This window comes from Fundulus heteroclitus, chromosome 1 (assembly GCF_011125445.2).
Source record: "Fundulus heteroclitus isolate FHET01 chromosome 1, MU-UCD_Fhet_4.1, whole genome shotgun sequence".
In the NCBI taxonomy this organism is placed as follows: domain Eukaryota; kingdom Metazoa; phylum Chordata; class Actinopteri; order Cyprinodontiformes; family Fundulidae; genus Fundulus; species Fundulus heteroclitus.
Genome location: NC_046361.1, coordinates 14886037 through 14898066, shown reverse-complemented (window position 1 = coordinate 14898066; position 12030 = coordinate 14886037). Strand labels below are relative to the sequence as shown.

At 41.0% G+C, this 12030-nt stretch overlaps 1 protein-coding gene across 8 annotated transcripts in view; it reads left to right on the top strand.

Annotated features, from left to right (window-relative positions):
• prdm16 (PR domain containing 16) overlaps positions 1-12030 on the top strand; it is a 231265-nt gene that overhangs the window by 208868 nt on the left and 10367 nt on the right. For 3 of the 8 annotated variants that reach the window (XM_021311196.2, XM_021311225.2, XM_021311221.2), the window contains 8 exons: positions 4403-4604; positions 4715-4880; positions 5072-5225; positions 6276-7956; positions 8089-8176; positions 11200-11372; positions 11468-11545; positions 11768-11937. In XM_021311196.2, the coding sequence (XP_021166871.2) occupies positions 4403-4604; positions 4715-4880; positions 5072-5225; positions 6276-7956; positions 8089-8176; positions 11200-11372; positions 11468-11545; positions 11768-11937 (2712 nt within the window). The remainder of the gene's footprint in view (positions 1-4402; positions 4605-4714; positions 4881-5071; positions 5226-6275; positions 7957-8088; positions 8177-11199; positions 11373-11467; positions 11546-11767; positions 11938-12030) is intronic. The other 5 variants (XM_021311201.2, XM_021311230.2, XM_021311204.2 and 2 more) reach the window with 5 other exon arrangements.

Here is a 12030-nt window from a genome sequence, read left to right as displayed (position 1 = left end):
ATAATAATAATAATAATAATAATAATAATAATAATAATAATAATAATAATAATAATAATAATAATTCTATTGTAGTGCTATGCTGTGACTTATTTTTACTGTATCTCAGTTTCTAGAAAAGTCAGGCAATCTAGCTGAACTAGCACACAGGAGCACCTCAGTTCTGTAAATACTGTTACTGTAAAATTGCAATTTGCAGGCCTGTTGTTGAATAAACAGTATAAACTGCTATAAATAATCACCCTAATTCCTGTTAGAGTCCTGTTTATTGATTTGCCAGGATGCATTGTAAATCTGCAGCAGCACAATGTAAACAGATTATATACTACAGAACTGCTGGGAATGCTGGGTGTTGGCATGTACCCCACCCATCTTTACAGTAACATGCTGTGGTCTACGTTGCTTCAAAAAGGAGGAAGCGTTATAAGCTAATTCAGCAGTGTTACTACTAAAGCAAAGCAAATATTTCTGTTTCATAAAAGTGACTTGTTTAAGTTTATTTCTTATTAGAAGCATATATTAAAACAGTTTCACATTGGTATTGCTTTAAACTAGGAGTTTATGGCCTCTAATCCCTTAAAATACCCTCTGCATTCATGTTAATCAGCAGAAGGCGGAGCCAAACCTTCATCATTAAGTTTTTTTTTAACGCTTTATGGCACATTTATGCTCTCTCATTACGTCTCTTCTGTGTGCTTTGGACGTGTGCTGCATTTAGTAACTGAACTGCATCAAGCTTGTGGTTGCTTACACTGTGTATGTTTTTGTTTTTATGAAGGTTTTCAGAATTTCATCTGGAAAAAAAAAGACGAAAAAAGTCAGTATTTATGGATTACACTGTGGAAATTTTGAAACTCATCTCCGCTATTTATTTAGACTTAATTGAAGATGTAGAATTAAATGAAAGGAAAAAATCCTGATATATATTTTAACTTGATGTTGCTTCAGATCTTGTCATTCCTTTGAACTGTCCCTACGTGTGCTGCGTCAAACTAAATATGTCCAGGGCCTTATCTCGTAATCTAATTTAGACAGTTTTTCACTGTGGATCTTGGCCTTTCTTCTAAACTCTGCTTGGACAGAAAATGGGCCGTAGTTCCCCTGGGCTTCTTTAAACATCTTGGACTTATTGTAGAGAAGCGCTGTTGTCAGGTAACGTTGTTTTGTTGTGTATCCTGGACCAAGGATTAAAAACTTGCTGGAGGGAGAACAAGATGTTCATAAGATACCGTGCAGTGCATTAAGTTTCCACGTCTGCTTGATGTACAGATGATGAACAGATCCCGGTGCCAAAACCAGTGAAGGGAAAACAAGTTTGATTGCTTTAAAGAAGGAAATTGGCTTGTTTTAAGGGGTTGCAGAAGATGAGTTGGAGCATAGGAGTGATTTCTTTCTGTTTATCTCGATGTGTGTGTGTATGTGTGAAGATGAAATGCAATAAGAGGCAGAGAAAAGTCGCAGGTGCTTTTCTTTATGGGAAAATACTTAGAGGAGCCTGAAAAATGGAAGAACACAGACAAAGTCCACCTACGAGGATGTTTTATGTCCCTGTCTCCACTTATTTGTGTGACTGAGACAGAGAGGCAACACTTGGCAGTGCAGCCCTGCTCTCTGCGTCTAGCTTATCGAAGAAGGAATTTGAAGTAGAGGACTTGAGGAGCCCCCTGAGACCTCACCCATGCTCCCAGATTAGCTGCTAAACTGCACATAATTGTGCCTCCCTTCGTCTCCCAGAGAGCTATTAGTCTCCACTTTATAACCTCCACCACCCCAATCCCACCCTAACCCACTCGCGAAAGAGCAGACCAACTGAAAAAACACATGTACGCTGATACGCGCAAGCAAACGCCTTTGTTTACGGGTATTCTGACACACAGAATCCCTCTCACAATGGACACTTGTGTTGCTTTTACGCGAGCGGGGTTTTTTTTTTTTACTCCGTTTAACATAAACACAAGCTTTTCCACCTATTAAGATCCGCAAAAGTTGTAACGCGAGCGGACGTAAGCCATGTTTTTTCTTTTCAACATTTTCCACTCAGAAGTTACCTAAATGTTGAGGCGTTTAATATCCACTCTCTGAGAAATATATGCACACATCAGTGTCAAAGTGAGCTAGTTAGTGTAAGCGTTTGAGCTCAGCGTAATGGTCCATTGACCAGGCGGTCATTTATGCGTCTCTTGAAGGTTAGACACCCTGATGTTGCTTGCTCTAATGCTCTTTTAATGTTTCCAAGAAGTTCCAGCTGGATAAATGTTCACGTGCAGTAGAAAGCAGGTGAGCCATGCACTGTAAGTCATTTTGGATAAACTCATTTAGCAGGGCTTGAATAGATGGATGGGAGTGTGTGACATGTTGGAGGGAGTGGGGTGGGGTGGGGGGGGAGCTCAGGCAGTGCAAAGAGGGTATGCGCTGAAATCACCACCGGGCTGGCGCCGCTTTACCTTCGCTCCTTGCGGCTCGCTTTTTTGGAAAATGTTCACAGGAGCACTGGCCCGCGCACACATTCACACGTCTACGCGTGTGCACAAAAGTCCCTCCGCTGGGCTTTCCCTGATCTGTTGAACTTGGCGTCCGGCTCAGGAATTGGCTTTCGAGAAAGCCGGTCCAAGTTTTTATGTGTTTGACCTTGCCTGTGAGAAGTATTGTAAAGGTTATCAGCGTGGAAGGGGAAGACCTGCCCCCATTGTTTCCCCTGCGTGCTATTAGCCCTCCAGTCTGAGGCAAACACTTACTTCAACGAGTAATTAAGTGCGTTAATGAAGCCCACATTTCACCGCTAATTGATTTCCATTTTATGTGGATGTCAATTGCCGGATTGTTACATTTACCTTTTGGAAAAAGGAGCCTGTTTAGCTGTAAGTAAAACACAAAACAGAATAGATTTCTTGATAAATAGTGACAACATTTTTTAAAGGTAGAAGTGGTTCCTTTGTCTTAGTATCTTTAAGACCTTGCACAAATTATTAAAAACTTTGATACAAAGTAGTACTTTGTTTCTTTGTGCATGGCAAAGCAGTTACTAAAAGAAGTAAAGATAAAAGAGAGACGACTATCCACCATTTGAACTGCAAGAGTCTGACCTTTTAATTGTAGCATTGGATAGCTACTAAAATAATCTTCTGCCATTTACCAGTTACAGTTAAATTACACACAGACTCTTGAAGATTTTTAAACAAGTTTTTTTTTTACTTTTTTTCAATTAAAGTTATTGTATGTCAATATTGGACGGTGCCTCTCAAAGTTTACACACACCTATAAAAAGAGTAGGGTATATTAATGTAATTTTAAGAGACCAAAATGTCTTTCCCATGGTATGCTACATGTTTTCCGAACATTTCATCTAAAGAAAAACGACTGTGACGCTGAAACAACATGGTTACAAAGATGTGCTAATAAACTGAAACGTTGTTGAAACACACTTTAACTGGATGTCAGCATCCAGCTAATTGGGATGTCTATATTATAAAACAGGTAGCACAACGGTGAAGTTAAAAAGCTAACATTTATCAAAGATTCTTTTACAAAACAAGGCAGAAATTGGTTAAAGAGGCTCCCGTAACACAGTATCATGTATCAATAATCATGTGTATTCTCCACATGTCTAAGCTACTAAGTAGTACGGCTGTGACACATTATACATGTATTAGTTTATCTATGTAGGGACACATTAGGAGCTTTTTCTTTACAAAGAAAGCAAACAGCCATAGCTAGAATTCCATAACTAGTTGTTGGAGAGTATGTACTGGTCTCATAAAACCAAACTTGAAGTTAAGATACCACTTGATCACTACCCAGCATCAAAAGAAAACTATGCCCACACTGTCAGTTCTGACTCAAAAGCTTTTAGAGTCTACTAGAACGCTGAAGATGAAATCAACTGTATTTTGCAACATCACTTTAAGTCTAAGCTAACATCCAAATAAACCTATAAGAACCCGACAAGAGGAACATTAAAGGTGTCGAATGGCCGAATGAAAGCCCAGAACTTCAATAGAAAGGATGTGGACGGAGGGAAATAACGCCAAATATGGTGATAAACTCCTACTCAAAGAGGGACAAAGGTTAAAACTTAAAAAGTTTCAACAAAGTATTAATTTAAGGGTGTGCACATGTGTTCAACTAGGTTATTATGGCACCTTCTGTGTGTTTTCATCCTTTCTCCTTTTGTTTAAATTATATAGCATAAATATTAAATTATGTGTGGAAAAAGGTTTTGAAATAAGTTGTCATTGTCAGTGTATGCAATCAACCGTTTTGTGTTAATAAAAAAAATGTGATCTGGGGGGAAAAAAAACACTTCCTTCATGCTTCAGATTGGTAGGGGATAGCATTTGAAAACAGGCAACGTTTTCATGTGGTGTCTGAAAAAAAGCCTGCTCGTCTAAATGCGTGTTTGCAGACGAGCAAATGTACCGCTGTGAGGACTGCGACGAGCTCTTCTCTTCAACGCTTGAGTTGCGGCGGCATCAGAAGTATTCGTGCTCGAGTGCAGGTTCCATCTTTGACGCGCTCAGAGAAGACTTCAAGCAGGAGCGCGAAGACAGCGATGAGCCCGTCCATGAGTGCAAGGACTGCGAAAAGATCTTCCCGAATGAATACAGGTGCACAGAATGCTCTCCGTGTTGGTAGAAAACGGAAACATATCACATGTCTGATGCATTCAATTTATTCATAAGCATGTCCTTTTTTTTTTTTTTTTTTTTTTATAAAGTCTGGGGCAACACATGATAGTCCACACAGAGGAGAGGGAGTACAAGTGTGACCAGTGTCCCAAAGCCTTCAACTGGAAATCCAACCTCATCCGCCATCAGATGTCTCATGACAGTGGCAAGCGCTTTGAGTGTGAAAACTGTGATAAGGTACAGCAAACCCGGCACGTAAGTTGTGCACTGGACACGTGGGCTTTTACTGTTTTGATTATTTTTTAGCTATTATTTTTACGGTGCCATACACAGTTTTGGTAATTCAGATAGCAAGCTGTTTTTTTTTTTTTTTAATGGATATACACATGTTGCAGTTTTAGCCATGGCAAACATTATGTTGTCATGCTCTTATGTTGCACTTTCAGGTGTTCACAGATCCCAGCAACCTTCAGCGACACATCCGCTCCCAGCATGTGGGGGCGAGGGCTCACACGTGTCCTGAATGTGGCAAGACCTTTGCCACCTCATCAGGTCTCAAACAGCATAAGCACATCCACAGCAGTGTCAAACCCTTTATCTGTAAGTAAGAGTTTTTAGAAGACAGTCCGCACAAAATTTATGATGCTTAATTCATTTCATACCTTTTTTTTTCAGTTATTATCTGATTTAACACATCATCACCACATGGATTACGGTTCTCAATGCACATGTTTTAACCCAAACATAAAGACCCAGTGATTATATCTGTATTTTTTTTTTTATCATAAGATGTTACAGAGCGATTTACCATTGTAAAATGGTTAAATACAACGTGGTGACAAGATTGTTTTTAATTGGGATTGCCACTTTAGCAAATAAATTAGTAGTGGGACACATACCAATTTGACTAGGGACATTGTAATTGGTAATCTCAGTAAATCTAATTTGCTTTTAGAATAATAATATTTCATTCCAGAAGCAAGGTTTTTTTTATTCAAATAAATGCTGGTTATTGACTTAAAGGAAATATGTGAACTCATAAAGTCATGTTGTAGACTGACAGTTAAGCACAAGACCTTTTTCTCCTGGCAGATTTACAATTAAAATATTAAAACAGAACTAAGACGTGTCTTTCAAATATCAAACAGGACAGGCAAAAGTTGATCGTATCAGTTTTGAACAACATGTTTTCCTGTTGAAAGTTATTTCAACCCTGATCAATACTATACTCTTTGTTTGCATACTGAAGTCAACCCTTCTTATAAATTCTGACCAAAGGCTCCTTTTTGCACCTTTAACAGTTTATCACTAATGATGAGCTCACTGAGGTTGGAAGGCCTCCTTTCTATCACCCTAATCTTTTATATGCTCCACATAGTCTCTGTAAGATTCAAGTCAGGAGTCTGACTAGGTCACTCCAAAATCTTAATATTACATCCAGTTGGAAGAAACATGGCAATATTAAAGACTGCTTTAAACCTAAATTGACCAGGGGTATGTATAATTATAATAACCAAAAATAAGGCCTTGAGGTCCCAGTCCTAATGTTACAAAGTGCATCTGTATCTGTTCTTTGCATCTGTAGTCTGTGTTGTATGCTATTGATTTGGTATGCAGAGTTAGAGACAGTGTTAAAATGGGTTTAACCAGGCCCTGATGGGCTACGTCCTTTTGTGTCCCCAGGTGAGGTGTGCCACAAATCCTACACCCAGTTCTCCAACCTGTGCCGCCACAAGCGAATGCATGCTGACTGTCGCACGCAGATCAAGTGTAAGGACTGTGGACAGTTGTTCAGCACTACCTCCTCTCTCAACAAGCACCGGCGCTTTTGCGAGGGCAAGAATCATTACGGCTCTCCGGCAGGGATTTTCAACCCTGGAATTGCCATGAGCTCTAGCCCCATCATGGCTAAAGCCAAGTCCCACCATCCCCACCTGCCAGGCCTGAACCAGTCCGGTTTAGGCTTCACTGACTACTTTCCCTCAAGACCTCACCCTCACGCTGGCTTGCCCTTCTCCACAGGACCTCATGGCTTCCCATCCCTCCCGCATGGGTTCCCAGGTATCTTCCCCCCAACACTTTATCCACGTCCACCTTTATTACCTCCCAGCCCTCTATTAAAGAGTCCACTAGCAGGCAGCAGTCAGGAGGTTAAGCTCCCTCGGAGCCCCTTAGATGCCCCACCTTTGTCGCTTGTCAGCTCCACAAACAGCAATGGTATTAGCAGTTTGAGTCCAATGGAAGACAAGGAAAAGGACAGCAAGCTTGATTTGTCTTCTAATGGAGAAACAAAGCCTAAATCTAAAATGACAGACATGTCTGACGGGAGTGATCTCGAAGATATTAACACCACGAGCGGAACAGATTTGGACACCACCACTGGTACTGTTTCAGGGGACGGGTCTGACCTGGAGAGCGAAGGAGAGAGCGAACGTGAGGGAAGTGGTAAAAGGAGGAAGCCATCTGGCACTGTGTCAAGTCAAGATGGAAATCAGCTAGAAGACTCAAGTAGTGCAGTGATATCCGCTGTGTCTAGTTCAGGGACACTTTCTATAGATCGCCCTTTTCAGTCTTCAGCTTCATCCCAGCACTGCTTTTTCCCTCCGCCCGACGAACAAGCCCTGCCTCCTACAACCACAAACGTCAATACAGCCACCACTGATTCCATTAAAGCAATCGCTAACATTGCTGAGAAATATTTTGGTCCAGCCTTGATGGGACTTCATCAGGAGAAAAAGATGGGTCCGCTGCCCTACCATTCCATGTTCCCCTTCCAGTTTCTACCCAACTTCCACAACTCCCTTTATCCTTTTAGCACTGATCGAGGGACTCTCAATCCTAGCATTTTCCTGAAGGCAGAGCCCAAATCACCTCGCGAACAGCTGCACAAGATGGTTTCGAGTTCCCCTGCAGCCCCTGCTCCCACTGCAGAGTCACCGTTTGATCTCACAACAAAACCCAAGGAGGCCAAGTTAAAAACTCCTCCAACCCCAACAAACCCATCCAACCCCAGCGGTACTGGGAACAGCAGTGGTCCTGTAGCAATATCCAACAGCGAAGAGCAGCCGCTGGACCTCAGCATTGGCAGCAGGAACCGTAGTGGTCAAAACGGCCTGCCAGCCGAGCCACAGAGTCGAAAGAATCACATCTATGGAGCCGGCAAGGGGGTCTCCCATAAAGATGAAACCTCGATGGGATTTCTTCATCCCCATTCACAGTCATTGCACCAGTCCTCCATAACACAGCACCAGCAGCCGCAGGCACAGCCGCATCAGCCACCGCCACTGCACTACGCTAAGCCTTCAGCATTTTTCATGGATCCCATCTACAGGTATTCCAGCACCAATTAGACCAGGACCTAATATTTTCCACATAATCAACAAAGTAGAGCATGATGTCAGGTTCGAGGTACTACACAATCTCTGACCTTGGTACGTAACCCTCTGCCTTGTTGTTGGTCCAGCAGGGTGGAAAAAAGGAAGCTACTGGACCCAGTTGGAGCTCTGAAGGAGAAGATCCTCAGGCCCTCCCCGCCACTCTTCCATCCACAGGTAAGCTTACACTACATAAATTGTGCATATCCTTCGAATGAGAGAGATTTCCGAAAGCTTATATCAAAGCAATGAAATTACCTAAATATTTTACAACTGGCTAAAGTGTTCCAGAACGATATTGACTTTTAACTTGAATTGCATGCAAATACCAAACTCCTGCTTCCCACACTTCTGTAACCAGAATTAATAAGGCTCTCTGCTCCATCACTTCACTGTGCTGATGTATTTTCTCAAGGGCTCTGTGATTTCTTCCTTTGTTTACCGAACGGCGCCCGTGTACCTCGTCAGTCCCACCTTTTTTTTTTCTTTTTCTGAAGACACGGTGTGTTATTGCACGTCCTTTGATAATCAGTAACATTGTTTGACTGTCCCCAGACCTTCCCTACTTCTACAAACCATGATTACAAGGAATGATAATATTATTAATAAAGAAAAATGTCCGTTTGAATTGCAACAGATTGCCTCGGTTGGCTCCGCCACTGTTATTTGTGGCATTGTTTTATGAACTGAGTACACAGACCGGCTAATAAGTCAAACCCCTTCAGGATTTTTTTTTTCAGTGACTGGCTGGCTAGATAATAGCACTGTGTCCATCAAGGACATCCTGTGTTTGTGTCCAGGAGAATGGGGGTCTCTCATTGGGGAAGCAGTTTAATCTGACCTGGAAATCTGTGTCCTCTATCAAGCAAGACTTTGCTATGCAATCCATCTCGTATATATCCAAATAGATGGATCTATACATTTTTGCACATACAATAAATATGTTATTATTGAATTTGGGGCCAAATTACTTTATGAATGTGCTTTTCCTCAGTTTATTTTATTACCAAGCGCTGCCTCATCTACGGTGGGATTAATATTTAAATCCAAAACAGGCCTTTCCTCAGCTCCCATTAAAAGACATCACCTCATAATTTATCGCAATTCCCCTGATAAAATGTTTTCACAGGCCTCCAGGAAAAAAAATAACTTCTTATATGGGAGTGTCTCAGCTGTGATCCTCCCAGCGATCCAAACACAATGCCACCCCTAATTCAGTCGCATGACGGAACACCCCCCACACCCCCCGCAACCGTTTCTCAGACTGTGAATAAACACATAGAGACGGAGTGTCTGTCCCTGTGTCTCTCCCGTCCTATATTCACTAAAAAAAGGAAGGACGTAAGCCTGTTTTGACAAATAAACTCCTACAAGCCTTGCCTCTTTTGTTCACAAGCTTCTAGGGGAAGGGAAGTGGCTATCAGCTGGGGGTATCACAAACTGCATTGTACTTTGCTAGTACGCTGGTCTGAAACATCAGCTTTGGCAAAAGAAAGTAAGAGGCAGAAAACTAAACATCAGTCTAAACTGAGGTGGAATCAAGGGAGGCACAGGAGAATGGGTACTTGAGCATTCCTGAACGTGTTGCATGTCAAGTGGGTTATTGGTATTTAGAAAAAAAACAAGGTTAACCTCTAACATACATTGCTTTTACAAAGCGTACACTCCATAACCCTTTTACTTTCTCCTAGTTAACATAACTTATGCTTTAAAGAGATAAGTATATACCGTACCCGCAGTAAAAAAAAAACAACTATTTGAAAAATTCTTCATTTAGTATAAATCCAGACTAGTTGGACCCAGATGCTAAAGCTAGCAGTTTGTCTGAGAGACACTGAGACCAAAATGGACTTCCAGCAATTTATAACATCTCCACTCTTAGAAATGTCATAGTGGAATATTCGAAGGCAAGTTATGATCTACCTATGTCCACTTTTGCTTTAGGCTGTTATTTATACAGAAGGCAATGATGATTTACACAGGATGATCATTTACAAACCAATTTTCATGCAAATTTACATAAACCAATTATATTTCTATGTGAAACAAATGATGAGAACCAAACATGTAAAGGCTTCCTGGTCAAAGTAACTGTGTGATATAAAAGTAAAGCGAGATTAAACCCAAAATGTCATATAGGTTTAAGCAAACACTATTTTACTATCTTAGTTTTCAGTTAGGTAGTTATTCTGACCCAGAATTATCTAGTGTCTAGTTTTAGTCAGAACAACGTCATCCTGTATAATGGGCAAAATTGGTTCTTTGTTCATTTTATCTTGAATATCCTGTGCACTGACTGCTACCAGCAGCGTTATGTTATATCCACCAGACGGCAGTCTTACAAATGACAGATATCATTTCGCCACAGTTTTACCGAACAAAAACTAAAGTGTGTTAGTTGTGGTGTGACACAAAACTGCTACCAAAAAATTTGCTCTGCAAATTTAACACACACAAGCAACAGAAAGCAAAAAGTATATAGTTTAAAGTTATCTGTTAAGATATAAGGAGCTAAAAAAGAATGACTTAACTCAGCATAAGAATTACAAATGCTGCTTGAATCAGTTAAGAGCAGCAAAATCATGTTCTTGGTTGAAGTAAATCTGGTAAATTTGCACCCATCTTTGCCATGTTTTTATTTTTAAGTCCAGCATGCTTTGGTGTTTGACGGTAATTGTTTTGCGTGCTAATTTCTGTTCCCATTGCATCTCTCACTCAGAAAGATCATTGGTCATAGATTACTTAATACCCCCATTTCCTGTGCAAATAATTATTGTCTTCTGTGTAAATAGCTTTCCCGTGGAAATGTGATTACGGTTTAAAGGCTCATAAAATAGAGTTTGCGAAGAACACTATTACGTTTATGAGACTGGAGTTGTTTAAAATGGTAGAAGTCCGTTGTGGTTTTGACCCCCACGGATTAGCCATTAACATTTTCCTCCAGAGCCAGCTAATCTGTATTTATACTAAATGAACATGCCAAAAGAGTTAATATCTTGCAGGAAAAATATTAATAACAATGCCACACAACAAAAATTCTGGACTATGCCTTTCACACAAATACGCACATAAACATGTATTATACCGTATTCAGGACGGGTGAGCTGAACTGAAACTACGCAAACGCAAAATAACTTACATTTGATTATTTTCGAAAGGAAATAAAAAAAAAAACGTTTCTATGTTTTGACATATTTCAGATGTCGGCTATGGAAAATATGACAGAAAAGCTGGAGAGCTATGGTGCCCTAAAACTGGACATGCCACCCAATACGCTGCAACACCCCACCCATCCACTGTTCAACTTCCGCTCACCACCACCTTCCCTCTCAGATGCAATCCTTCGAAAAGGCAAGGAACGCTACGCTTGCAGGTCAGTGCACCATGAATGTAGCGTTGGTTACTTCTTCACACTGACGGTGAAGTTCAGATCTTTTGATAATGTTAAATGTCCGTCTTCCCCTACAGGTACTGTGGGAAAATCTTCCCCCGCTCAGCAAACCTCACCAGACACTTGCGGACACACACAGGGGAACAGCCCTACAGGTTTCTACACTTTTTTTCTTTTTAATCTACCTTTTTTTGACTATAGTTTCACTCATATTTCTGGTATACTGGTAAATTACCATATTTGTCTTAATTCCCAGCTAAGCAAGTATATCTAGAAAATAATAATATCAATCCTGACATCATCTTTTGAATGACAGCCCCAGATGATGATGCTGCACCGCTAACCCATGTTTAAATGAGTCTGCTGATCTTTGGCAGGTGTAAATACTGTGACCGCTCATTTAGCATCTCCTCCAACCTTCAACGTCACGTCCGCAATATCCATAACAAGGAGAAACCCTTCAAATGTCACCTGTGCAACCGCTGCTTTGGTCAGCAAACCAACCTCGACCGCCATCTCAAGAAGCACGAGCACGAGAACATTCCTGGTGAGAATGCCATATGTGCGGCTGCTTTCTCTGAGGCAAAGCAAGTTGAACATTTAGTAACGAGGATGACTTTTAACCAATAGCCCAAATTTG